At 43.8% G+C, this 27,402-nt stretch overlaps 4 protein-coding genes across 12 annotated transcripts; 3 read left to right on the top strand and 1 right to left on the bottom strand.

Annotated features, from left to right (window-relative positions):
• Window positions 1-156: 156 nt before the first annotated feature.
• Window positions 157-22,089, bottom strand: dytn (dystrotelin). 9 transcript variants are annotated; one of them, XM_069164144.1, is made up of 18 exons: window positions 9,465-12,279; window positions 8,838-8,866; window positions 8,544-8,618; window positions 8,225-8,429; window positions 7,986-8,071; window positions 7,245-7,324; window positions 7,110-7,181; window positions 6,871-7,034; window positions 6,670-6,781; window positions 6,460-6,590; window positions 6,219-6,375; window positions 6,091-6,137; window positions 5,864-6,005; window positions 5,356-5,782; window positions 5,162-5,269; window positions 1,969-2,083; window positions 1,796-1,868; window positions 157-1,583 (listed from the first exon to the last, which is right to left on the bottom strand). In XM_069164144.1, the coding sequence occupies exons 1-15, from the start codon at window positions 9,707-9,709 to the stop codon at window positions 5,181-5,183; spliced, it is 2,061 nt and encodes a 686-aa protein (XP_069020245.1). In that variant the 5' UTR covers window positions 9,710-12,279; the 3' UTR covers window positions 157-1,583; window positions 1,796-1,868; window positions 1,969-2,083; window positions 5,162-5,180. The 9 variants fall into 9 exon arrangements, with proteins under 9 accessions (XP_069020245.1, XP_069020249.1, XP_069020246.1 ...); XM_069164148.1 differs by lacking the exon at window positions 9,465-12,279 and adding an exon at window positions 21,875-22,089 and having other exon boundaries at window positions 6,091-6,375; XM_069164145.1 differs by having other exon boundaries at window positions 6,091-6,375; window positions 8,838-8,969; window positions 9,201-12,279.
• Window positions 920-5,081, top strand: zdbf2 (zinc finger, DBF-type containing 2). The gene is given in 11 exon segments (XM_069164139.1): window positions 920-1,009; window positions 1,567-1,598; window positions 1,676-1,706; window positions 1,996-2,092; window positions 2,168-2,316; window positions 2,401-2,935; window positions 3,016-3,141; window positions 3,215-3,558; window positions 3,632-3,749; window positions 3,751-3,783; window positions 3,854-5,081. Coding segments are annotated over 10 exon segments (2,352 nt in total). The 5' UTR covers window positions 920-1,009; window positions 1,567-1,579; the 3' UTR covers window positions 4,754-5,081.
• Window positions 17,902-20,762, top strand: LOC138207123 (CD59 glycoprotein-like). Its single transcript, XM_069164156.1, has 5 exons — window positions 17,902-18,006; window positions 18,133-18,213; window positions 19,116-19,217; window positions 19,356-19,429; window positions 19,759-20,762. The coding sequence occupies exons 2-5, from the start codon at window positions 18,159-18,161 to the stop codon at window positions 19,879-19,881; spliced, it is 354 nt and encodes a 117-aa protein (XP_069020257.1). The 5' UTR covers window positions 17,902-18,006; window positions 18,133-18,158; the 3' UTR covers window positions 19,882-20,762.
• LOC138207118 (sorting nexin-9-like) lies at window positions 21,727-27,402 on the top strand. The gene is given in 18 exon segments (XM_069164150.1): window positions 21,727-21,855; window positions 23,081-23,167; window positions 23,241-23,315; window positions 23,854-23,959; window positions 24,119-24,263; window positions 24,739-24,823; window positions 24,909-25,034; window positions 25,121-25,238; window positions 25,326-25,399; window positions 25,401-25,457; window positions 25,559-25,662; window positions 25,762-25,865; window positions 25,969-26,046; window positions 26,224-26,300; window positions 26,390-26,479; window positions 26,673-26,787; window positions 27,010-27,101; window positions 27,185-27,402. Coding segments are annotated over 18 exon segments (1,593 nt in total). The 5' UTR covers window positions 21,727-21,843; the 3' UTR covers window positions 27,233-27,402.

Raw genomic sequence — 27,402 nt, 5'->3', positions numbered from 1 at the left:
AACATGGTGGCTTCATGTTATAAATACACCTCAACCTGTGCGTGTGTTTAATTCAGCAAAGTGAAAACATTTGTAGATGAACAGGTGACTTAAAGACGCCTCGTGTCTTCTGTTGAAAGTGTTAATATTCACCTGTTGAAACGCACCGACCTCCGCTGCTCGTGGGGGCGCTGCGCTTCACTCCGCAGCCTGCTGGCGGCTGCAGCTCTGCAGGAGATTCCGCCGCAGAAGAAGAGTCAGACCGGAAACTAAACAGCAGAGGAGTAGCGCGCGGCGGAAGAGTACTTTAATCTCGGAAGAAAGTCAATAACAACAAACAAACAGCTGCAGGTAAACAAGCTCATCGGTTGTTCCAAGAAGAAGCCGTTGGCTGGAGCCAGCCAATCAGCAGCTCTGCAGGGCCGCTGCTTAGCTAACAGGCTAACAGCAGGCTAGTAGATAGCTGCATGCTAACGCTGACAGGAGCCGTAACTGCGGAGCCACGTCACCAACAGCGTCACCATGGTTACCGTCAGTCCAGTTTAAGGCGGAGTTAACCCGGCTTCAACGAGCCAGGTTTCAACGGAGAAGTTGGCACTGCGGCTCGTTAGTTTAGTCAGAGCCAATCAGAGCGCAGGAGAAGCAGGGCTCTGATTGGTCAGCCAGGAGAGAAGATTAAACAAACAAAACACGCTGTTTGTTTACAGATGAACATGGAATCATGTCAGCTGTAAACATCTCGATCTGTCAGCAAATGTTTGTTTTATTGTTTACAATCAACATATAAACAACAACATCAAGCAGCAGGTGAACTCTCCCATGTTTACACGTTTTTACATGTGTTTACAGCTGGTTAACGTAAACAGATTCTCAGGTGGTTCTGGTGCTCATCTCATGTGGACTGACACCAAAGTTCTGTTGGGGTCTCTTCAGGCTCATGGACTCTCCAGCTGGAACCACCTGGTTACCATTGGTTACAGAATGGAGTGCTCTGATTGGACGGATCCTTCACTGACTGCACCGCTTCCACGTGAGTCATTTAAAACCTCGGAGATGCTTCATCGATGTCACCGATCGATGTCCCCGATGGATGTCCGATGTCACCGATCGATGGCCCCGATCGATGTCCCCGATCGATGTCCGATCGATGTCCGATGTCACCAATCGATGTCCCCGATCGATGTCCGATGTCACCGATCGATGGCCCCGATCGATGTCCGATCGATGTCACCGATCGATGTCCCCGATCGATGTCACCGATCGATGTCCGATGTCACCGATCGATGGCCCCGATCGATGTCACCAATCGATGTCCCCGATCGATGTCCGATATCACCGATCGATGGCCCCGATCGATGTCACCAATCGATGTCCCCGATCGATGTCCGATGTCACCGATCGATGGCCCCGATCGATGTCCGATCGATGTCACCGATCGATGTCCCCGATCGATGTCACCGATCGATGTCCGATATCACCGATCGATGGCCCCGATCGATGTCACCAATCGATGTCCCCGATCGATGTCCAATATCACCGATCGATCGATTGGTTGTGTTTTTTTAAGTGTGTTTTCTGCTGTTTCAGATCTCCAGTCAGGATGTCTGAGAATGATGACGGTACAACACACAAACAACAACATTATTTAGACTGTGTGTGTGTTAGCTGCACTAACCTGTGAATGTGTTTACATCAGGTGACCAGAGGGAGGTGGAGCCTACCAGCAGGTGAGTCATCCCTCCACCAACCAAAGTCCATTCAATTATTAGTGAATTTTAGAAAACCACAAAGCTTCATGTTGCATTAGTTCACTCACCTGTGCAGGTGTTTCCATGTTGAGTCTCTGATGACGATCTGTCGCCATGACGACCTGTCCACAGCCATTTCTTCTGAAAACCATCAGATTAAAATCTTTGATAAAAACATCAGTCTGAACTTTAGTCGCTATGCTAATAGCTAAATGCTGACAGGAAGACTTTTCCCACCAACCTGAGACAGGTGTTCTCTGTCTGACAGGATGTGGGCGGAGTCTCAGCCAGGGCCGTCCAGGTGTGAGCCCAGCCGACAGGGTTACTGTGGATACTGCAGAGTCCTGTACAGTAACCTGGAGCAGGTACAAACACAACTAAGTCTGAGCGTTAGTCATGTGATGTGTTACCTCGTTAACGCCACCGTGCATCTGTCTCAGCACCTGTCCAGTCTCAGACACCTGGACTCTGTCCGCTCGTCCTCCAGAGGCTCCGCCTCCTCAGCCAGCAGCAGAAGCAAGCTAACCCTGCTGGAGCGCTTCCTGCAGGACGTCCTGCAGCACCACCCGCACCGCTACAACGACCCCAGGTGACCCCACATTGCACAGGTGTAAGAGACAAATACACCTGTCCTGCAGGTGGTTATTTGTTTACATCTTTGTGTCTCCGTCAGGCCATCTCACGCTGACCTCCCATCGGTCTCCACCCCCCCGCTCCCGAGGGCGGAGCTTGATGAACTCTGTTTCTCTGACGACGACAGCCGGTCTCTCTGCACCCGAGAACACCTGCCCAGTTCTGATGACGCGTCCTTACAGCCGGTCAATCAGCTGGAGGATGTCCGTACCCGCAGCCAATCAGGAGAGAGGGCCAGTCAGGAGAGGGTGTCTGCACCAATCAGAGAGCAGAAGGAAAGAGAGACTGTCCCACATACCCAAACCCCGCCCTCAAAGTATCAGACTCCACCCCCAGAATCACAGCCCACTCCGTATCAGGCTCCACCCTCTGTCCACAGGAAAGCCCACAGGAAGACCAACAGGAGGAAAACCAGCGACTCCTCGTCCTCCACTCAGCCCCCCAGAGGACCGGGCCCCGCCAAACCCACAGAGCTGCGTCCCTGGAGGAGCTGGCAGAAGGAGAGGAGGGAGGCTCACAAAGAGGAGGTGTTCTCCTCGGACCAGACCGACCCGCTGGACCGGACCATCAATGAGGTTCAGCATCACTTCCTGTTTTGTTAAACTGTTGATCTTCAGGTTATTGATCATCAGGTGTTTGTGTTTTTGGACCTCAGGTGATCCAGATGTGTTGTCATGGCATCAGTTCCCCTCCCTGCCAGAAGGAGGAGACAGAGAGCTTCCACCTCAGCCTTCCAGGCTCCATGGAAACGCAGAGTGAAGCCTGGGACTCACCTGTGCAGGTACCTGTCTGTATTGTGGAGGGGGCGGAGTCACTGTTTGGTGCTGGTACTGAAGGTGGATGTTTCTCCACAGGTGCTTTCCCAGCGAGGGCAGACGCTCAGGGAAACACCTGTCCAGGTGAGTCAGACAGGGGGGCAGGACCTGAGCCGACTGATGGACGCACAGGTGGACCTGGAGGACCAGGTGTACTCCTACCAGCTGGACTCCGCCCTCCACAGCGAGCGCAGACCGGACCAGGGTTTCTGGACTCTGCCCATCGAGGAGGTGCTGCCGGCCCCGGAGCGTATCCCAGAATCCTTCAGGGGGAAGACGTGGGCGCAGATCGAAGAGGAGGACGAGGTGAAGGTGGAGCGGCTGGTCCAACAGTTCAGACGAGGAAGATTCATCTGCTACTTTGACAGCGAGTCGCTGGCCAGGTGAGACTCTGTCTTCATGTTCACACTTCGTCCGGGACATTACTGACGGCTGCTGTGATGTCATCGCTGTCAGGTACGGGAGGAGGAGCCAAAACAAAAAGGGGGCGGAGCCAGACACAGGTGCCCTGCCTCTATTGGACCAGGATGACAATGACTCTTCACACCTGAAAAGGAGGAGGAGGGGGGGGGGGGAGGCGGGGCTTCAGACTGGCGTCCAGGTGTCAGGTGAGTCAGAGTCAGGTGACACTTCGGTGTCTGTAGGACGACCACGTCTCACCTGGTTTTGTTCCTTCAGGTGGTTAAAGTCAGTCACGGCACTCAGACTGTCCGATTGGTCGTTCCGGCTGTCCATCAGCTGTCTTCCGAGGCCCCGCCCACCAGTGACCCCGCAGCCAATAAGGACGCAGCAGAGAGGACACCTGAGGCGCAGACGTGGCGCTGCCTCCCTCCGTCGTACTCCGACATCGTCACACCTGTGCAGCCGCGTACCTCGCTGGTCTACCTGCTCTGTTCCCCTTCAGGCCCCGCCCCCACCTGCACACCTGCAGCAGGTTCCCTTCCGAAACGATGCAGAAAGAAGAGGCGTCCGCTGGACCTGCAGGGGTTAAAGGTCAAATATAAACGACTTCCTGTCAGGTTCTACGAGCCCGGGACCAACCGCATCCTGAAGAACCCGCCGAAAGGCTTCGTGTGGCGCAGAGGCCCCGCCCCCTCAGGCCCGCTACCGCCCTGTGTCCGTCAGCTGTTCCGAAGTCTGAGTCCAGACCTGAACGCCGACAGGCTGGCAGGGGAGGGGGATGCAGGGTCGTCCAGGGTCAAAGGTCACAGGTCATCAGACTTCTGCCACAGTGGCAGTTTCCTCCTGAGCACACTCAGTAGGGACTCGGGTCAGACTGCCCTGGTCAGGAGGCGGAGCAGGACGTCTCAAGCCCCGCCCCCAGGCTTCAACAGCAACTCAGAGCGGGCGAGGGGGGGCAGGAGGGAGAGGCCACGCTCCACACCCGCCACGCGAAGAACCAGGGCCCAGGCCACGCCCCCACAGCCCAGGAGGGAGGGCCTGCGACGGGCAGGACCCGGCAGGAAACTCCATGGCTCTACAGGCCCAGCCCCCCTTCCTCCCACCCCATCTTCACCCTCCTCAGCCCGCCGGGGGAGGGGGCGGAGGGGGCGGGGCTGCGAGAGGGGGCGAAGGTAGTAGACTTCCTCTCCAGTTACAGCCTCGTTTATAAACTTTCAAAATAAAAGACACCTTCACCAAACAGTCAAGACGTCATCGATCCGATTATTGACAACTAATTTATAAAAGCGGACAAAATTAGTGAGATCAAAAACAATCCAATTTCCTTTATTGTTTTTTAAAAGTGTTACATCACAACAGTGGGCGTGGCCCTTTAACTTCCAGCTGGATCATTAGATTAAAAGTCACAGCTGAATGTGATTTAAAGTTTGTATCATGAAGATATAAAGCACCTTTTATGTTTTTGTTATCTGGAAGGTTGAGTGAAATAAATGCTGAGTCATGATCCCAGGTGTCCGTTTTGTATTTAAACTAAAACTTTTTTACGCCTCAGTTTTATTTCCTGTGAATAAACCGTTTTCTAACCTGAACTGGAGTCACATGATCACTTTGTTGTCACTGCGTCCACCAGCTGGACGATCCACTCGCCCACCTGCTCTGCTGCCGCCAGGAGCTCCGCCCCCTTCCTCTCACCTGGTCCCAACACAAAGACGACGACGACATCAACCATCATCATCAACAGTTTGGTTATTTCAATGGCGACAGGTCACCTGTCTCACCTGTCTGTGTCTCTGTCCACCTGTGTGTGTCCATCACGGTCTTCAGTCTGTCCACGGTCTCCGACAGGAGCTCTTCTGGAATACATGTCCCACAATCCTCTTGTTCAGACAGGCAGGTGTCGGTGTCCTTTCCCTGTAGCCCCGCCTCCTCGGGTTCTTCCTGTCGTCCTATTGGACGATGCAAACACGTGTTCTCACTGAGTCCGTCATGTGTTGGCGGTGAACCCTGGTAAATTGTGGGAGATGGAATTTGTAGTTCGTCCTCACTCCACTCTTCCTCCGTCTTCACCTTCTCTTCCTCCTCTTCTTCTTTGGTGTTTCTGTGAGTGTCCGTGGTTGGCGTGCTGTTTCCCCTCTCCGTGTTCTCCGTGTGGTTGCTATGTGGCGTGTTGTTGGCGTGTTGTTGAGCCTCCATCTGTTTCAGAGTCTGAAGAACAGACAGAAGTCAACTTAGACTCCCAGGATGCATTTCAGCAGCCAGCGGCCAATCACAGAGCTCCAGTCTGACCTGTGTGAGGATGCCCTGCAGACGGACATTGTGCTCGCTCAGCATTTCCATGGTAACCTCCATCTCAGAGCACCGGTCCTCCAGGACGCCCTGCTCTGATTGGACAGTGATACGCCACGCCTGCATCTCCTGCTCCAAGAGCCTGCAGAGGGACAAACAAACAAACAGCTGTGTGACAATAACAAACAAACAGCAGTGTCAGCGGTGGTTTGGGTTTTCAGTCTCACCACTTGTCTCTCTGCAGGTTTCTGACTTCGCTCAGCAGAGCCGACGCCTTCGACAGGAAACACGGTGTCATATTACGTGACATCACAGTGACATTACAACCCTTTCTGAGGCAACCCACATCGCTCACCTGCTGACTCCGCGTCTCCTCCGTCTGCTGAGCTTCAGATGAAGAGCAGGAAGGAGGAGGAGTATGCACCGCGGCATCATGGGAAACATCTCTAGCAGAGGAGGGGCTGCCAACTGCATCAGCCAATCGTGTTGAGGCATCAGAAGGGGGCGGAGCACTTAGAAAAATAAACCGCTAAATTAAGGAGAGAGGCTGGCGGAAGTTGTTTAATTATAAAAAGTCCTTTCCACACCTGTCTCACCTGTTCTCAGTCTGCCCTGGCTCCGCCCACATTAAGACCGTCCTATCAGTTTCTCTCTGAGAGTATCGCCTTGGCAACATGGCGCAGCGAGCGCTTTGCAGTAAGGAGGACAGACACTCTCTCCAGGTGGGCTGATAGAAATAAAAAATAAGTACAACCTTTACCTGTCTACCTGTCTGTCTACCTGTCTGTCTACCTCTGTGTTCTCACCTGTGTGCAGAACTCGAGCACTGGATGGTGGGTTTTGTGCTTCCTGGTGTTTCGGTCGGTCAGGAAGCAGCTCTGACACACGTGAACATTCACACACTTCATACATCGATACCTGAACACACACAGGAAGTAGTCAGCCCTCACCTGGACCCAGTCACCAGGTGTTCCCGTTACCTGTCTCAGGGTTCAACTCGGACTTACCTGAGCCCGGTGATGGGGAAGCTCTTGCAGGTGTGGCAGCGGACGTTGTGACGGACGTTGTGACTGACCGACAACCGGTACAGAGTGGGTAACCATAGCAACAGGTGTGGCTCGCTCCGCAGCCACGACAACACGTGTTCTTCACTTACCGTTGAGGTCAACACCTGGAAATCCACACAGTCAGTGTGTTGCCATGACGACCATCAATTACCTGCAGCCGAGTGTGCGCGTGTTCTCACCCCGTTAAAACACGACCTCACAGCCGCCTCCACGCTGCCGAACACCGCCTCCTCCTGCACCGCCACAGGAACCTGAACACACACACGTCAGACATACAGAGGCATGCTGGGAAATGTGGCCCCACCTGTGCTCACCTGGCTGAGGTCGTACAGCAAAGATCTGAGTCCAGACCTGCTGACGGATCCTGAACCGGTACCGGAAACACTCAGCAGACCTGCAGGCCACAGACAGACTTTTATTCTGAAGGGAACATCCCGCCAACATTACAGAGAACATGAACCGTGTATTTTATTCTGAAAGGAACATCCTGCCAACATGACAGAGAACATGAACCGTGTATTTTATTCTGAAAGGAACATCCTGCCAACATTACAGAGAACATGAACCGTGTATTTTATTCTGAAGGGAACATCCTGCCAACATTACGGAGAACATGAATCGTGTTTTATTCTGAAAGGAACATCCCGCCAACATTACGGAGAACATGAATCGTGTGTTTTATTCTGAAAGGAACATCCTGCCAACATTACAGAGAACATGAACCGTGTATTTTATTCAGAAAATCAGATGATTTTCTGATTTAAGCCTCTTGGATTAATGAATCGAATACATTTTAATTTCAGAGGACAATTAGTTGTTGTTTCCTTGTTTTTATTGAATATAAATATGAGATGTTCCTTCCTGTTTCTGATGTTGAACCACCTTCGCACAACTTAAAATCCTCAAACTGTTGTTTCATATTTTCTTTCTTTTAACGGACGTGTCGTTCATTGTTTACATTTTCAGTTTACATGCTGTTTGTATATTAAAGGTAATTATTTATTTTATTATTTATTCATCTATGTTTAATTAGAATATATGATGTGTTTCCTCACCTGAGTACCTGAGCAGCAGATCATCGGCACACAGAGCGAGAAGAACGGTCTGAAGAGAACGAACCGGAACACAACCCACCTGATCCCTGAACACGCACGCACAATAAACAGTGAATAAACAGTTAATAAACAGTAAAAAAAAACCAGTTAATAAACAGTTAATAAACAGTAAAAAAAAAAAAAAAAAAAATAGTAAATAATCAGTTAATAAACAGTAAATAGACAGTAAATAAACTGACCGGTCAAACAGACGGAACATTAGACTGGACGTCTCCTCTGGAGCCGCCGTAGTCACATGACCTGGAACTTCCTGTGACACGCTGTGAAACATCCTGTTCAGAGTGAGGGTCACTTCCTCCCTACTCAGCGTGACGTCATGCTGCTGCTTAGCTCCGCCTACCGAGCGGAGGGCCGCCACAACGTGTCGAACGAACACGACATCCACTAAATCACAAACACACCGTAGTCCTGTTTTAATGTTGTGATGTTTGTTTTCATTGTGTTTATGTTGTGTTGTTTGTGTTTCTATTGTGTTGTTTACGTTGTGTTGTGACTCACTGTGACAGAGTCTCTGCAGATGCAGCAGCTTGATGGCGGTTCTGTAGACGGACGGTCGGATTTCATTCATGGCTTCTGTTCAGAAAACAGGAAGGAAAAAATAAAAGACGCTGTTGGAGCCTCAGGTGAAAACACACCTGCTGCAGGTGTCGGGTTACAGTCGACCTCCTGAGGATAAAATGTCTGCTGTTCTGGTGGTAATGAACCAGAACGCTGAACATTCAGGCTGTACAGTACAGTAGAACTCAGTCAAACCCAGTAAAACCCAGTAGAACCCAGGAGAGGGGATCTTACCGATGCTGTCCAGGTCCATCGGTTCCAGTCTGAAACACAGGAGTCAGTTTCTTAACGACACAAGAATCAAACGCACCCTCAGTGTCAGCAGAGGTTCTGGTTCTGGTCCCACTCAGATCAACACAGAACGTTCTATCCAGATTAGAGATCAGATGTTTTTACACAGACATCAAACTGCTGCATCTGTTGCACTCTTCATCATGATGATGGTGGTGATGATGATGATGATAAAGAGGAACCTCTGAAGTCTTGGTCAGATCAATGAAGTAAAACCACATGGAGGTTCTGATGCAGCAGCCTGCAGAACAGAAACACTGAAGCTGCTCAATGATGAATGAGTCTGCTGCTCAGGAGTCAGCTCACCTGCTGTCTGTGGACCAATCAGGAGCCAGAACAGTGATGACATCAGCGTCAATGAACAAGGAGCGACTCAGACTGTTGTGTGTCTCCTGCTCTCAGCTGATATGTTGCTCCTCGTTTGTAAAACATGTGGCTCTGCTGTCAGGACACCTGTCCATGTTTGTGATTGGTCAGATGTTACAAACCCCGCCCCTTTTATGTGAACTTGCTCAGAGCCTGAAACAGTACATATGAGTTAACAAAGAAAGTTGATAATCATCATAGTACCGATTATCTCTGGTCACGCACAAAGTCATCATCAAGGCCTCTGATTGGCTGATCAAGATCAAAACACAGCAACAAGTGAAAACAACAACAGACAATAACAGACAGTAACTGACAATAACAGACAGTAGCAGACAATAACAGACAGTAACAGACAGTAAAAGAAAATAACAGACAGTAACAGACAGTAAAAGACAGTAAAAGACAATAACAGACAGTAACAGACAATAACAGACAGACAGTAACATACAAAAACAGACAGTAACAGACAATAACAGACAACAAACAATAACAGACAGTAACAGACAGTAAAAGACAATAACAGACAGTAAAAGACAATAACAGACAGTAACAGACAGTAAAAGACAATAACAGACAGTAACAGACAGTAAAAGACATTAACAGACAGTAACAGACAGTAAAAGACAATAACAGACAGTAACAGACAGTAAAAGACATTAACAGACAGTAACAGACAGTAAAAGACAATAAGAGACAGTAACAGACAATAACAGACAGTAACAGACAGTAACAGACAAAAACAGACAGTAACAGACAATAACAGACAGTAACACAGTAACATACAATAACAGACAGTAACAGACAATAACAGACAGTGACAGACAACAACAGACAGTAACATACAATAACAGACAGTAACAGACAATAACAGACAACAACATACAATAACAGACAGTAACACAGTAACATACAATAACAGACAGTAACAGACAATAACAGACAGTAACAGACAACAACAGACAGTAACATACAATAACAGACAGTAACAGAAAATAACAGACAACAACATACAATAACAGACAGTAACAGACAATAACAGACAGTAACAGACAATAACAGACAACAACATACAATAACAGACAGTAACAGACAATAACAGACAAAAACATACAATAACAGACAGTAACAGACAATAACAGACAGACAGTAACAGACAATAACAGACAAAAACAGACAATAACAGACAACAACATACAATAACAGACAGTAACAGACAATAACAGACAGACAGTAACAGACAAAAACAGACATTAACAGACAGTAACACAGTAACAGACAATAACAGACAGTAACATACAATAACAGACAGTAACAGACAATAACAGACAATAACAGACAGTAACATACAATAACAGACAGTACCGGACAATAACAGACAGTAACAGACAATAACATAGAATAACAGACAGTAACAGACAAAAACAGACATTAACAGACAATAAAAAGACAACAACATACAATAACAGACAGTAACAGACAATAACAGACAGTAACAGACAATAACACAGACAGTAACAGACAGTAACAGACAATAACAGACAACAGACAAAAACAAACAATAACAGACAGTAACAGAAAATAACAGACAGTAACACAGTAACAGACAATAACAGACAGTAACAGACAACAACAGACAGTAACATACAATAACAGACAGTAACAGACAAAAACAGACAGTAACAGACAATAACAGACAACAACATACAATAACAGACAGTAACAGACAATAACAGACAGTAACACAGTAACAGACAATAACAGACAGTAACAGACAACAACAGACAGTAACATACAATAACAGACAGTAACAGACAAAAACAGACATTAACAGACAATAACAGACAACAACATACAATAACAGACAGACAGTAAAAGACAAAAACAGACATTAACAGACAATAACAGACTAACAGACAAAAACAAACAATAACAAACAGTAACACAGTAACAGACAACAGACAAAAACAAACAATAACAGACAGTAACACAGTAACAGACAATAACAGACAGTAATATACAATAACAGACAGTACCGGACAATAACAGACAGTAACAGACAATAACATAGAATAACAGACAGTAACAGACAAAAACAGACATTAACAGACAATAAAAAGACAACAACATACAATAACAGACAGTAACAGACAATAACAGACAGACAGTAACAGACAATAACAGACAGTAACAGACAATAACAGACAGACAGTAACATACAATAACAGACAATAACAGACAACAAACAATAACAGACAGTAACAGACAGTAAAAGACAATAACAGACAGTAACAGACAGTAAAAGACAATAAGAGACAGTAACAGACAGTAAAATACATTAACAGACAGTAACAGACAGTAAAAGACAATAACAGACAGTAACAGACAGTAACAGACAATAACAGACAGACAGTAACAGACAGTAACAGACAATAACAGACAATAACAGACAACAGACAAAAACAATAACAGACAGTAACAGACAGTAACAGACAATAACAGACAGACAGTAACAGACAATAAGAGACAGTAACAGACAGTAACAGACAGTAACAGACAATAACAGACAGTAGCAGACAATAACAGACAGTAAAAGACAATAACAGACAGTAACAGACAGTAGCAGACAATAACAGACAGTAAAAGAAAATAACAGACAGTAACGGACAGTCACAGACAATAACAGACAGTCACAGACAATAACGGACAGTAACAGACAATAACAGACAGTAACAGACAGAAAGTCTGACAGTAACAAACAGTAACAGACAATAACAGACAATAACAGACAGTAGCAGACAGTAACAGACAATAACAGACAATAACAGACAGTAACAGACAATAACAGACTAACAGACAGTAACAGACAATAACAGACAGTAACATACAACAACAGACAGTAACAGACAATAACAGACAGTACCGGACAATAACAGACAGTAACAGACAATAACATAGAATAACAGACAGTAACAGACAAAAACAGACAGTAACAGACAATAACAGACAATAACAGACAGTAACAGACAATAACACAGACAGTAACATACAATAACAGACAGTAACAGACAATAAGAGACAGTAACAGACAGTAACAGACAATAACAGACAACAGACAAAAACAAACAATAACAGACAGTAACAGAAAATAACAGACAGTAACACAGTAACAGACAATAACAGACAGTAACAGACAACAACAGACAGTAACATACAATAACAGACAGTAACAGACAAAAACAGACAGTAACAGACAATAACAGACAACAACATACAATAACAGACAGTAACAGACAATAACAGACAGTAACACAGTAACAGACAATAACAGACAGTAACAGACAAGAACAGACAGTAACATACAATAACAGACAGTAACAGACAAAAACAGACATTAACAGACAATAACAGACAACAACATACAATAACAGACAGACAGTAAAAGACAAAAACAGACATTAACAGACAATAACAGACTAACAGACAAAAACAAACAATAACAAACAGTAACACAGTAACAGACAACAGACAAAAACAAACAATAACAGACAGTAACACAGTAACAGACAATAACAGACAGTAACATACAATAACAGACAGTAACATACAATAACAGACAGTAATATACAATAACAGACAGTACCGGACAATAACAGACAGTAACAGACAATAACATAGAATAACAGACAGTAACAGACAAAAACAGACATTAACAGACAATAAAAAGACAACAACATACAATAACAGACAGTAACAGACAATAACAGACAGACAGTAACAGACAATAACAGACAGTAACAGACAATAACAGACAGACAGTAACATACAATAACAGACAATAACAGACAACAAACAATAACAGACAGTAACAGACAGTAAAAGACAATAACAGACAGTAAAAGACAATAACAGACAGTAACAGACAGTAAAAGACAATAAGAGACAGTAACAGACAGTAAAATACATTAACAGACAGTAACAGACAGTAAAAGACAATAACAGACAGTAACAGACAGTAACAGACAATAACAGACAGACAGTAACAGACAATAACAGACAATAACAGACAATAACAGACAACAGACAAAAACAATAACAGACAGTAACAGACAGTAACAGACAATAACAGACAGACAGTAACAGACAATAAGAGACAGTAACAGACAGTAACAGACAGTAACAGACAATAACAGACAGTAGCAGACAATAACAGACAGTAAAAGACAATAACAGACAGTAACAGACAGTAGCAGACAATAACAGACAGTAAAAGAAAATAACAGACAGTAACAGACAGTCACAGACAATAACAGACAGTCACAGACAATAACGGACAGTAACAGACAATAACAGACAGTAACAGACAGAAAGTCTGACAGTAACAAACAGTAACAGACAATAACAGACAATAACAGACAGTAGCAGACAGTAACAGACAATAACAGACAATAACAGACAGTAACAGACAATAACAGACTAACAGACAGTAACAGACAATAACAGACAGTAACATACAACAACAGACAGTAACAGACAATAACAGACAGTAACACAGTATACAGACAATAACAGACAGTAACAGACAACAACAGACAGTAACATACAATAACAGACAGTACCGGACAATAACAGACAGTAACAGACAACAACAGACAGTAACATACAATAACAGACAGTGACAGACAAAAACAGACATCAACAGACAATAACAGACAACAACATACAATAACAGACAGTAACAGACAATAACAGACAGACAGTAACAGACAATAACAGACAAAAACAAACAATAACAGACAGTAACACAGTAACAGACAACAGACAAAAACAAACAATAACAGACAGTAACATACAATAACAGACAGTAATATACAATAACAGACAGTACTGGACAATAACAGACAGTAACAGACAATAACATAGAATAACAGACAGTAACAGACAAAAACAGACATTAACAGACAATAAAAAGACAACAACATACAATAACAGACAGTAACAGACAATAACAGACAGTAACAGACAATAACAGACAGACAGTAACATACAATAACAGACAGTAACAGACAATAACAGACAACAAACAATAACAGACAGTAAAAGACAATAACAGACAGTAACAGACAGTAACAGACAATAACAGACAGACAGTAACAGACAATAAGAGACAGTAACAGACAGTAACAGACAGTAACATACAATAACAGACAGTGACAGACAAAAACAGACATTAACAGACAATAACAGACAACAACATACAATAACAGACAGTAACAGACAATAACAGACAGACAGTAACAGACAATAACAGACAAAAACAAACAATAACAGACAGTAACACAGTAACAGACAACAGACAAAAACAAACAATAACAGACAGTAACATACAATAACAGACAGTAATATACAATAACAGACAGTACTGGACAATAACAGACAGTAACAGACAATAACATAGAATAACAGACAGTAACAGACAAAAACAGACATTAACAGACAATAAAAAGACAACAACATACAATAACAGACAGTAACAGACAATAACAGACAGTAACAGACAATAACAGACAGACAGTAACATACAATAACAGACAGTAACAGACAATAACAGACAACAAACAATAACAGACAGTAAAAGACAATAACAGACAGTAACAGACAGTAACAGACAATAACAGACAGACAGTAACAGACAATAAGAGACAGTAACAGACAGTAACAGACAATAACAGACAATAACAGACAGTAACAGACAAAAACAGACAGTAACATACAATAACAGACAACAGACAAAAACAATAACAGACAGTAACACAGTAACATACAATAACAGACAGTAACAGACAATAACAGACAATAACAGACAGTACCGGACAATAACAGACAGTAACAGACAATAACATAGAATAACAGACAGTAACAGACAAAAACAGACATTAACAGACAATAAAAAGACAACAACATACAATAACAGACAGTAACAGACAATAACAGACAACAAACAATAACAGACAGTAACAGACAGTAACAGACAGTAACAGACAGTAAAAGACAATAACAGACAGTAACAGACAGTAAAAGACAATAACAGACAGTAAAAGACATTAACAGACAGTAAAAGACAATAACAGACAGTAAAAGACAATAACAGACAATAACAGACAGCAACAGACAATAACGGACAGTAACAGACAGACAGTAACATACAATAACAGACAACAGACAAAAACAATAACAGACAGTAACACAGTAACAGACAATAACAGACAGTAACAGACAATAACAGACAGACAGTAACATACAATAACAGACAGTAACAGACAATAACAGACAACAAACAATAACAGACAGTAAAAGACAATAACAGACAGTAACAGACAGTAACAGACAATAACAGACAGACAGTAACAGACAATAAGAGACAGTAACAGACAGTAACAGACAATAACAGACAATAACAGACAGTAACAGACAAAAACAGACAGTAACATACAATAACAGACAACAGACAAAAACAATAACAGACAGTAACACAGTAACATACAATAACAGACAGTAACAGACAATAACAGACAATAACAGACAGTACCGGACAATAACAGACAGTAACAGACAATAACATAGAATAACAGACAGTAACAGACAAAAACAGACATTAACAGACAATAAAAAGACAACAACATACAATAACAGACAGTAACAGACAATAACAGACAACAAACAATAACAGACAGTAACAGACAGTAACAGACAGTAACAGACAGTAAAAGACAATAACAGACAGTAACAGACAGTAAAAGACAATAACAGACAGTAAAAGACATTAACAGACAGTAAAAGACAATAACAGACAGTAAAAGACAATAACAGACAATAACAGACAGCAACAGACAATAACGGACAGTAACAGACAGACAGTAACATACAATAACAGACAACAGACAAAAACAATAACAGACAGTAACACAGTAACAGACAATAACAGACAGTAACAGACAATAACAGACAACAACATACAATAACAGACAGTAACAGACAATAACAGACAATAACAGACAGTAACAGACAATAACATACAATAACAGACAGTAACAGACAATAACATAGAATAACAGACAGTAACAGACAAAAACAGACATTAACAGACAATAAAAAGACAACAACATAAAATAACAGACAGTAACAGACAATAACAGACAGTAACAGACAATAACAGACAGACAGTAACATACAATAACAGACAGTAACAGACAATAACAGACAACAAACAATAACAGACAGTAACAGACAGTAACAGACAGTAAAAGACAATAACAGACAGTAAAAGACATTAACAGACAGTAAAAGACAATAACAGACAGTAAAAGACAGCAACAGACAATAACGGACATTAACAGACAATAACAGACAGTAACAGACAATAACAGACAGTAACAGACAGACAGTAACATACAATAACAGACAGTAACAGACAATAACAGACAATAACAGACAATAACAGACAGTAACAGACAATAACAGACAGTAATAGACAATAACAGACAGTAACAGACAGTAACAGACAATAACAGACAGTAACAGACAGTAACAGACAATAACAGACAGTAACAGACAGTAACAGACAATAACAAACAGTAACTGACAGTAACTGACAGTAACTGACAGACAATCTGTTACTTCAACATTTCAAACATTTTTCTGCTCCTCTACAAATACATAGACAAATAATATGATGTTTATTTTGTGGTTGTTTCTCAGCGTGTGATTGGTCGGCTGGTAGAAATGAGTGTTTGATTGGCGTATGAGTGGCCTGATGATGAAGAACAATGGTTCAACTGTGAGAACACGCTCTCTTTGTTCTCCACACACTGCAGCTCTTTGTTTGTTTTCAGGGTTGTTCGAGGACAAAACACTGAAGCTGTTCTTCTTTTGCACTGAGATAAACGCAGAGACACACAGGCTGTCATCCACCACCATCATCTTCGTCATCTTCATCAGCTCTGAGCTAGCATGCTAACAGGCCAACACCCTAACATGAGCACTTTAAAACATCAGGACGAAGAGTCTGAGGTCCATAAATCATCCATCAGTCATCCATCAGTCATCCATCCATCCATCAGTCATCCATCAGTCATCCATCAGTCATCCATCAGTCATCCATCCATCCATCAGTCATCCATCCATCGATCATCCATCCATCCATCAGTCATCCATCCATCGATCATACATCCATCCATCAGTCATCCATCCATCCATCAGTCATCCATCCATCGATCATCCATCCATCCATCAGTCATCCATCCATCCATCCATCAGTCATCCATCCATCCATCATCCATCCATCCATCAATCCATCCATCCATCCATCATCCATCCAACCATACCATCCATCATCCATCCATCCATCAGTCATCCAACCATACCATCCATCATCTATCCAACCATCCATCATCCATCATTTCAGCTGGTTCCACGGGAGAACCTGGTGGAACCTGTGGAACCACAAACAGGCTGAGAGAAGTTCTATGAGGGTGATGTGGTTCTAGAAGAGTTCCTGAAGGAACCATAACATGTTCCTGGTTCTGTTACTGATCAGGTGACACACAGCAGACCGACACACAATGAAACAACAAATAACAGGCTCCTCCCAGTGGGCGGAGCCTCTGAGCTGCTCTCAGCCTTCAGTCAGAGTCAGTGTCACTCTGCTTCTCCTTTTCATCATCATCAACAGCCCTGCTGCTGCTGGGTGAGTACTGACACATTAACACACACTAACACACACTGTAATACACGAGCACACACACTGTAACACAGAAACACACACGGCTCTCGGCTCACACACACACTGGTGTGTCTCATGTCTATCCTCCAGAGCGTGTGAGCTGCACTGAGGTGGAAATGGAGCGCTCCCTGGGGATCTGCCTGCTGGTCTGCGCGGCGCTGGTCGGACTGGGTGCGTTTGATTCTGTATTGACTCAGTTGAATGAAATGTTGTTCAGTTAGATGTTGCATTTCTGATTCGATGTATATGTACGGACCGCTGAGGTGCATTTGATTAGTTCATGCTGAGAAGGTTAGGGCGGGGATAGCATGATGTGTCTAAAGGTTGTTCCTGAAGATCAGCTGACCTTCCAACCGTTTAAAGACGTATTGACGTATTGAGCCGACGTTTGCGTCCTCATCGATATTAAACACGTTTCCTCTGTGTTCACATGGAAAACAGATCTCTGAAGAAACTGTGGTGTCCCTGACAGACCACAGGGGGGCAGCAGTGTTCTCCAGATTTAAACATGATTTAAACCTGATGTAAACCTGATTTATAACTTATTTAAACCTGATTTAGAACTGATGTAAACCTGATTTAGAACTGATGTAAATCGGATTTAGAACTGATGTAAACGTGATTTAGAACTGATGCAAACCTGATTTAGAACCGATGTAAACCTGATTTAGAACTGATGTAAATCTGATTTAGAACTTATTTAAACATGATTTAGAACTGATGTAAACCTGATTGAGAACTGATGTAAACCTGATTGAGAACTGATGTAAACCTGATTGAGAACTGATGTAAACATGATTTAGAACTGATGTAAACCTGATGTAAACATGATTTAGAACTGATGTAAATCTGATTTATAACTTATTTAAACCTGATTGAGAACTGATGTAAACCTGATTTAGAACTGATGTAAACCTGATTTAGAACTGATGTAAATCTGATTTAGAACTGATGTAAACCTGATTTAGACTAACCTTGGAGTGACACTGAAGGTCAGCTGATGATTTTACCTTCGCAGATGTGAACTCCACATCTGCCGACGTTTTAAATCCAGGTGTGTTTTTTGGTTTCAGGTTCAGCCATCCGCTGTTACAGCTGTAAGGATTACACTGCCAGCTGCTCAAAACAACGAGATTGTAGCTACGATGACGCCTGCCTCACACTCAATGAGAGAGGTACTGTCACACCTGCACACCTGCACACCTGTACACCTGCACAGCTGCACACCTGCACACCTGTACACCTGCACACCTGTGCCATACTGACCACTGTGACTCAGCTGAGATTCTACTGTTTCTACTGTTGTCCTGCAGGTGGGATGACGTACCGTCAGTGTCTGAAGTATTCTGACTGTGAGTACGGCCGACTGGGCCAGATGTTCCCTCAGGTAACCGCAACTACCGTTTAATGAATCCCTCGGTACCAATCAATGAACTTATTGGTCATGTTCCAATACCAGCAGAACATTTGAGACAGTAAATCAAATAATACAAGAATGTAGACGCCTGACAGTTGCAGCTTCCTGCTCTGAACTACACGTTACATGTATGTTGCATGTATGTTACACACGTTACATACATGTTACGCACTTGTTACAAGTATGTTGCATCTATGTTGTATATATGTTACATGTAAGTTACATGTATGTTACATGTACATTAAACACATGTGTGTATGACTTCTGTCTGATCACTGATTGATTATCAATATTTACAGGTGTCGAGTTTCACCTTCAAGTGCTGCAACTCTGACCTGTGTAACTCCGCCCCCTCCACTGCTGCGAGCTCCCTGATTGGTCTGCTGGCCTCGGTGGCGGTCATGTGGTGGTGCGTCCACTGAAGGCTCTGCAGCGCCCCCCGGTGTCGTCAATAACAGCAGCAGCTTAGTTATCAATCACTCTGATCACATTGCAGTAACCTTATCTAACTAGTGCTCATTGATCAATCTCTTTGATCACATTCATCTATCACCTGATCCTCACATTCACATTAATGACGTACATATGAGGAGCCGATCGATCGTTAAAGACCCAACTCTGACATAAAGAAGTAAAAACATTTGATCGATCGGATGTTTCTTCAGCTGCTGATTGATCGAGCAGGAAAGACTTTAACATGATGTCTTTACATTCCATTTGTAATCTTATTTATTATTATTAGTATTGTTGCTCAACTCTGAGCTACAACCTCAGCCGGTTGTTTCTTCTCTATCTGCTCATATTTAGTGGAACTGTCCCTCTAACAGCAGCAAAACTGTGTGTGAGCAGTGCATCATGGGTAATCAGACACACATCACTGATCTCTGTAACACTGAAGAAAACTTAAAATCAGACGGATTCTCAGGCAGCTTCTGAACTGACTGTTCTCTGGTTCCTCTGTGGATTTCTGGAGGTTTATTTTGAAAGGACATCAGAGGTTCGTGTTTAAACAGGAAGTGGTCATGCTGAGTCTGAACATACGTGTTTCATGTGAGTTCAGATCTGACTGAAATCTGAAAAAGGCAGATTTTTTACAGAACTTTCCTCGAAGAAGCTGTTAAAATGTAATGTCAGTAAAATATTTAAATCCATAATGAGCAGCTTTAACGGCAGAAAACAAAATAAATAAAATGACGAATATTTTCTGACGATGTTTCGCCTTCTAACTGTTTGAAACGACTGTTAAGTTCAACACTGACTTGACCTGAAAGTGCCATTAAAAAATAATGGGTTGGAAATGAAACTGAAACTTGGTCATTATTTTGCTCACTTTAAAGTTTTACTTTTTTAAATTAATTACAAGTGAAATATTAATTTGATTAATTTATTTTCACTGTCATATTTAGAACAGAGACACAGAAAAGGTGCTTTTCAGAAAGTAACTGAAAGCACTAGTAACGCAGTATCTTGTTATAATGTAGTATTTTTGCAGTTCATATTTTACAGTATAGTATTTATTTATATTGTAGTATTTTTACACTTCATATTTTACAGTGCAACATTTATTTATATTGTAGTATCTTTACACTTCATATTTTACAGTGCAACATTTATTTATATTGTAGTATCTTTACACTTCATATTTTCCCCTTAGGGATTAATAAAGTAACTATCTATCTATCTATCTATCTATCTATCTATCTATCTATCTATCTATTATCTATTTTACAGTGCAGTATTTTGTTATATTTTATGTAGTATTGTCACACTTCATTTATTACAGTACATGTCGGTGCAGGACAGTTTTCAGGAAACGCCCAGTCAACTGTTAACACCCGCTCTTCCGGGTGTGTGACGTCACTGTTTGTCCAGCTCTCAATATAAAAAGCAAATACAGGAAATTGACTGTCAAAATAAGACAAAATATTTCTTCGCCTGTTCTGTTAAAATCTTGTGCTCAACTAAGAGACAGAATCTGTTATTGTCGTTATTGTTGTTAAAGTGTTCTGTGTGTGTCTCAACACTGAAGACTCATATTATTATATTATTATAATATTATTGATTACCTCATCATTAGCTAACTGTGCCTGAACCACTGACTCAGGTGTGTTTTCTTTCAGCACACTAAGTACACACACGTCGCAGTTACACACTGGAAACACTGCTCATCTCTACCAAGCTTTACATTTTACTTTACGTTTGTTTACAGTTGGATTTTTCGTCAACACTTCTGCTACTTATACTTTTATTGTGAAACGGCCGGCAGGAAGTGCTCTCCGCGTGCACGTTAACTTGACGCAGCGGCCGCAGGTTGTTCTCCGCGCGCACACGATGAGAAACTTTGATCAGAACCGAGGATAAAAATCTGTCGCCGTGACGTCACCATGGCTCTAAAGGTAAGATGCTCATATGTACCTGGTGGTGACCTTTGACCTCCGACCCGCCGCTGCTGGTGTCCATCACCGGACCGAACAGAGCCGACGGCTCGCTGCAGCTCCTGCAGGAAGTCCGTAGAGAAATTAGTGAATTTAAGGAGCGAGGAAAGGCAGAGTTAAAGCGGAGAAACGAGCCTGAAATGAGAGAGATGCGTCAGAAACGCTGCTGAAGGAGGATTTCAGCTTCGATCCGCAAACAGCAACACAAAGAGCGACGACACGCGCACGTTAACGTCGAAAACACCGACAGAAATAACGTGAAAAATGTAACGGAGTCTGGAACGACGCAGAAAAAGAGTAATATCATTAAAAACGATCATATTATTACATAATTAAAATCACTTTTTAAAAGAACAATACAAGTACAGAAAGGCACTGTGTAACCATGGAAACGAAACAAAATGGAAGGAATATTAACATCCCAATAATTAACAATTATTAAAGATGAGAAAAAGTATTTTTTTTAAAACTCAGTTTTCTGCTGCAGACATGAAAGTTTTCTAAATATGACAGAAGTTTAGAATCTGTTATAAAAACAAACAAACACTAAATGTTGTTATTTAAACCTTTGTTTTATATCCATTCATCAATTATTAATTACAACTGAAGAGTGTTATTAAACAGTTAATAAAATGTAATTACAGTTATTAAAGTGGAATTAAAACCAATAACACCATGAGAAACAGACTGTAACACTGTTGTCTGTGTTCTTGGTTGTTTGTATATAATATATATAGATATATACTGTACTGTATACACTGTGCATTTTATATTTAATATTTTTACTGCTATTTTATTGCTTTTCTATTGTTCTATTATTATCTTATTTCTTCTGTATGCTGCTGTAGCGAAAAAAATTTCCCCTCGGGGATTAATAAAGTAACTACCTAACCTAACCTAACCTAACCTAACGCCGCATACAGAAGTCTCCTGTGAATATTTGAGTTTTTAGGAGAGGAAAAGCTGGACTGCAGGGTTCTGACCCAAAGCTGGACTGCAGGGTTCTGATCAGTTCAAAGACAAGCATGAGTCAGCTGATTGATGAGCTCAGTGTGAAGCAGAAACAATAGCGAGGATAAACAGTTTCTGACCTGTTTATGTGTTTGTTTGTGTGTGTGTTTGTGTGTTTGTTTGTGTGTTTGTTTGTTTGTGTGTTTGTTTGTGTGTTTGTTTGTTTGTGTCTCAGGCTCAGGTTCTGTACGACTTCACAGCTGAACCAGGAAACAACGAGCTGTCGGTCCGAGCTGGAGAAACCATCCTGGTTCTGGATCAGGTAAACTAAGTCCTCACAGGAAGTGGTTGGTGGTGTCGGTCTGACCCGGTTCTAACGAGTTTGTGTTGGGCAGACGGTGGGCGGCGGCTGGATCCAAGCCCAGAACTCCGGAGGACAGACTGGACTCGTACCTGAAGGATATTTACAGGTGAGTTGTGACACTTTATTCTGAAAATTTGTTCCTCCCACTTTCTCTTTCACCACAGAACCACCTCAGGACCACCTCAGAACCAGCACAGAACCACCACAGAACCACGTCAGGACCACCACAGAACCATGTCAGGACCACCTCAGAACCAGCACAGAACCAGCACAGAACCACCTCAGGACCACCACAGAACCAGCACAGAACCACCTCAGGACCACCACAGAGCCACCACAGAACCACGTCAGGACCACCTCAGAAACACCACAGAACCACCTCAGGACCACCACAGAACCAGCACAGAACCACCACAGAACCACCTCAGGACCACCTCAGAACCAGCACAGAACCACCACAGAACCACCTCAGGACCACCTCAGAACCAGCATAGTTCCATAGGTGCCCAATTTCCGGGTCCTGGTTAGCAAGAGCGGATATCTTCTGCGTATATAGAGATTCTTCATGAACTGTCTGCTATTTACCATCGTCCTCCTCTTCGTCATCGTCCTCCTCTTCATCACCTCACGTTGTTGTGTTTCAGGTCGGTCATGTTGGCAGTGGTGAAGGGGGCGGGGACTCCTGGTCAGGGGGCGGAGCTTCTGTCAGTAACACAGAGGGCTGGGACAGTCAAGCATACCGACACACAGGTGAGACAGTTTTCGGGTCAACGAGGACTTCCAGCAGAACTTCACAGTCCGATTAGTTCGGTGTAATCCGACACCTGAAAAACACAGCAACAATTTCTCAAAGCTGATTGGTTGGAGGATTTACCTCCTGATTATTAAAGGTAAGAGTGTCTCCAGCAGCTGTGGGGGACGATGACGGCGAGTGGGACGACGACTGGGATGACCAATCAGTGAGTGGTTACCATGCCAACGAACAGGTGGAGGAGGAGGACGGGGCCTCAGGACGGAGCGCCCACGGTCCATCCGTCAAAATCGCCCTCAACAAGTAACAGCTGATACATCGAACATCTAACAGTAGATCCCATCAGTAGATCCCAACAGTAGATCCTAACAGTAGATCCCATCAGTAGATCCTAACAGTAGATCCCAACAGTAGATCCCAACAGTAGATCCCATCAGTAGATCCTAACAGTAGATCCCATCAGTAGATCCCATCAGTAGATCCCAACAGTAGATCCTAACAGTAGATCCCATCAGTAGATCCTAACAGTAGATCCCAACAGTAGATCCCATCAGTAGATCCTAACAGTAGATCCCAACAGTAGATCCTAACAGTAAATCCGAACGGTAGATCCCAACAGTAGATCCCATCAGTAGATCCTAACAGTAGATCCCAACAGTAGATCCTAACAGTAAATCCGAACGGTAGATCCCAGCAGTAGATCCCAACAGTAGATCCTAACAGTAGATCCCAACAGTAGATCCTAACAGTAGATCCCAGTAATCTGGTGTGCTCTCAGGTTCCCGTTCTCCAAAGGTCCGAGCCCAGAGGTCTTCCTGTTGGCCCGACCACAGGCCAGCAGCAGAGACCGACTTTCTGTTTATGTGAGTCGTTGAGTTCATTGATCATTGTAACTGATCTGTTGTTGATCACTGAGCTCTGATTGGCTCCCGTTCATTGTCCAATCAGATGGGAGAGGTGGGTCCAGTGTGGCTGTACCCGACATGTCCTCTGGACTGTACGATCGCCGACCCGAAGAAGGAGTCCAAACTGTACGGACTGAAGAGCTTCATCGAGTACCAGATCACCCCCAGTGTGAGTACTACACAGCAGTACTAGCAGTACCAGCAGTACTAGCAGTACTTGGTATTTATCTCTAACCCTCCTCCCACTTCCTACAGACGACCAACAGACCTGTCAATCATCGCTACAAGCACTTTGATTGGCTGTACGAGCGTCTGCTGGAGAAGTTCGGCTCATTGCTGCCCATCCCCTCCCTGCCTGACAAACAGGTCACAGGTGAGCGATCGATATCACAACACACCTTTACCGTCCACCTGTACGGCCCACCTGTTGGCTGTGTTTGGGTTTTACTTGTGCTTTCAGGCAGGTTTGAGGAGGACTTCATCCGGATGAGGATGGAGCGTTTGCAGGCCTGGATGACTCGGATGTGTCGCCACCCCCGTCGTCTCTCAGAGCGACGTCTTCCAACTCTTCCTCACCTACAGAGATGAGAAGGTAAGTTAAGCCACACCCTGTACTGGATGTTCCAGCCAGTCAGCTGTGAGGTCGCCCGATGCGTCGTCCTGATTGGGCGAGGCGGTGCTTTGATGTTGCAGGAGTGGAAGGTGGGGAAGAGGACATCGGAGAGAGACGAGGCGGTGGGTCCCATGATGTTCAGTCTGATTGAACCTGAAGCTGCTGAGCTCGACGCCGTACAGGTGTAAGTCACTCAATTTATCACCTGTTGAGGACAGGTGAGGCGGGAGGACAGGTGAGGACAGGTGAGCTGAGGACAGGTGTAACGTGTGTTTGTGTGCAGTGAACAGAGGTGTGAGCAGTTCGGTCGGTTTACGAAGTCAATGGAAGACGGAGTCCGCGAGCTGCTGGACGTTGGCCACGCCCACTGGAAGCGCTGCACCGGACGTCAGTATTAACATGTAGAAACGTACGGACTCATTTTAGAGCCTGAAAACTTCCCGCGAACATGAAGATGAATGATAACGTCGTATGAACATGTGTTCACCAGCGCTGCCCAACGAGTACGAGCGGATCGGCCGCGCCTTCAGAAACCTCTCTGCCGTTTTCAGCAGCAGCAAATATCCAGGTGAGGAGACGAGGAGATGAGGAAGTGTCCTCTACAGGCAGACGGGTCTCCCTGATCAGTGAGAGTTTTCTGTTTGAGCAGCTGAAATGTCGGAGCATCCCTGAATGCACCGGCAGTAAAACGTTCTTATTGTGAAATCTGTGTTGTAAACCTGTAAATGACGCTTTTATTTTGAAGGAGAGGAGACACTGACTGATGCTCTGACAGCGGCTGGAAAAACGTACGAAGAAATCGCTCAGGTTGTCGCTCAGCAGGTAAACACAGGTGCAGTACTACTGCAGTACTCTGTGAGGCCGAAGTACTTTTACTGCATCATCTTATTCACGTGTTTTTGATGTTTCAGCCGCAGAAAGACCTGCACTTCCTGTTGGAGACCAACAGCGAGTATAAAGGCCTGCTAGGATGTTTCCCAGAAATCATCACTGTGCACAAGGTACTGCAGTACTACACAGTAATACTACACAAAGTACTATTGCACACTGTCAGTACTACAGGTACACAATGATGCTCAGGAGCTTTTATTTTGTAGGTTTTTAATCTATTTCAGCTTCCAGTGGGGAAGTGGGCGGGGTTTAGGTGTGATGATGTCATTGGGGGTGTGGCCTCACCTGTGTGTTTGTGTTCAGGCTGCAGTGGATAAAGTAAAGGAGGCGGAGCGTCTGGTCTGCACAGGAAAGATCAGCAGCAGCGACAGGAAGTGCATGAACCAACGCATCAGCTGCATGAGCTACTCGCTGCAGGGTAACCTAGTACTGCAGTACTACACAGAGTACTACGCAGCACTACACAATATTACACAATATTACACAGTACTAGAGTACTACACAGTACTATACAGTACCACACAGTACTACACAGAGTACTAGAGTACTACACAGTACACAGAGTACTAGTGTACTCCAGAGTACTACACATAGTACTCCACAGTACCTGAGTGTAACCCGACACCGTGTCTCCTTCCAGCTGAGATGAACCATTTCCATAGCAACCGTATCTATGACTACAACCGAGTGATGCAGCTGTACCTGGAGCAGCAGGTGACCTTCTACCAGCAGGTGAGCAGAGGAGGGGGGCGGGGCCAGGACATGTGTCCTGAAGAGCAGTGATGTCATCTCCTCTCTGCTCTCTAATTGGTCAGATCGCCGACAAGCTGAGACAAGCTCTGAGCCAGTTCAGCACTCTGTGAGGATGATGTCACTGATGATGTCACGGCCGTCGACTCCACCTAACAAAATAAAAGCCTTTTGAAGGAGATTTTTTTATGAAGATTAATGAAGCTTTGACGACTCTTCGAATTATTTAAAGACTTTTTCACACTTTAACACATTTTACACATTAAATTCTTCTTTTCTCGAA

The sequence above is a fragment of the Embiotoca jacksoni genome, unplaced genomic scaffold (assembly GCF_022577435.1).
Source record: "Embiotoca jacksoni isolate LCO1_2020_lvr unplaced genomic scaffold, fEmbJac1.0.p SCAF_30, whole genome shotgun sequence".
NCBI lineage: Eukaryota > Metazoa > Chordata > Actinopteri > Embiotocidae > Embiotoca > Embiotoca jacksoni.
The sequence above is the reverse complement of the archived record's forward strand: the minus strand, read 5'-3'. Positions and strand labels throughout refer to the sequence as shown.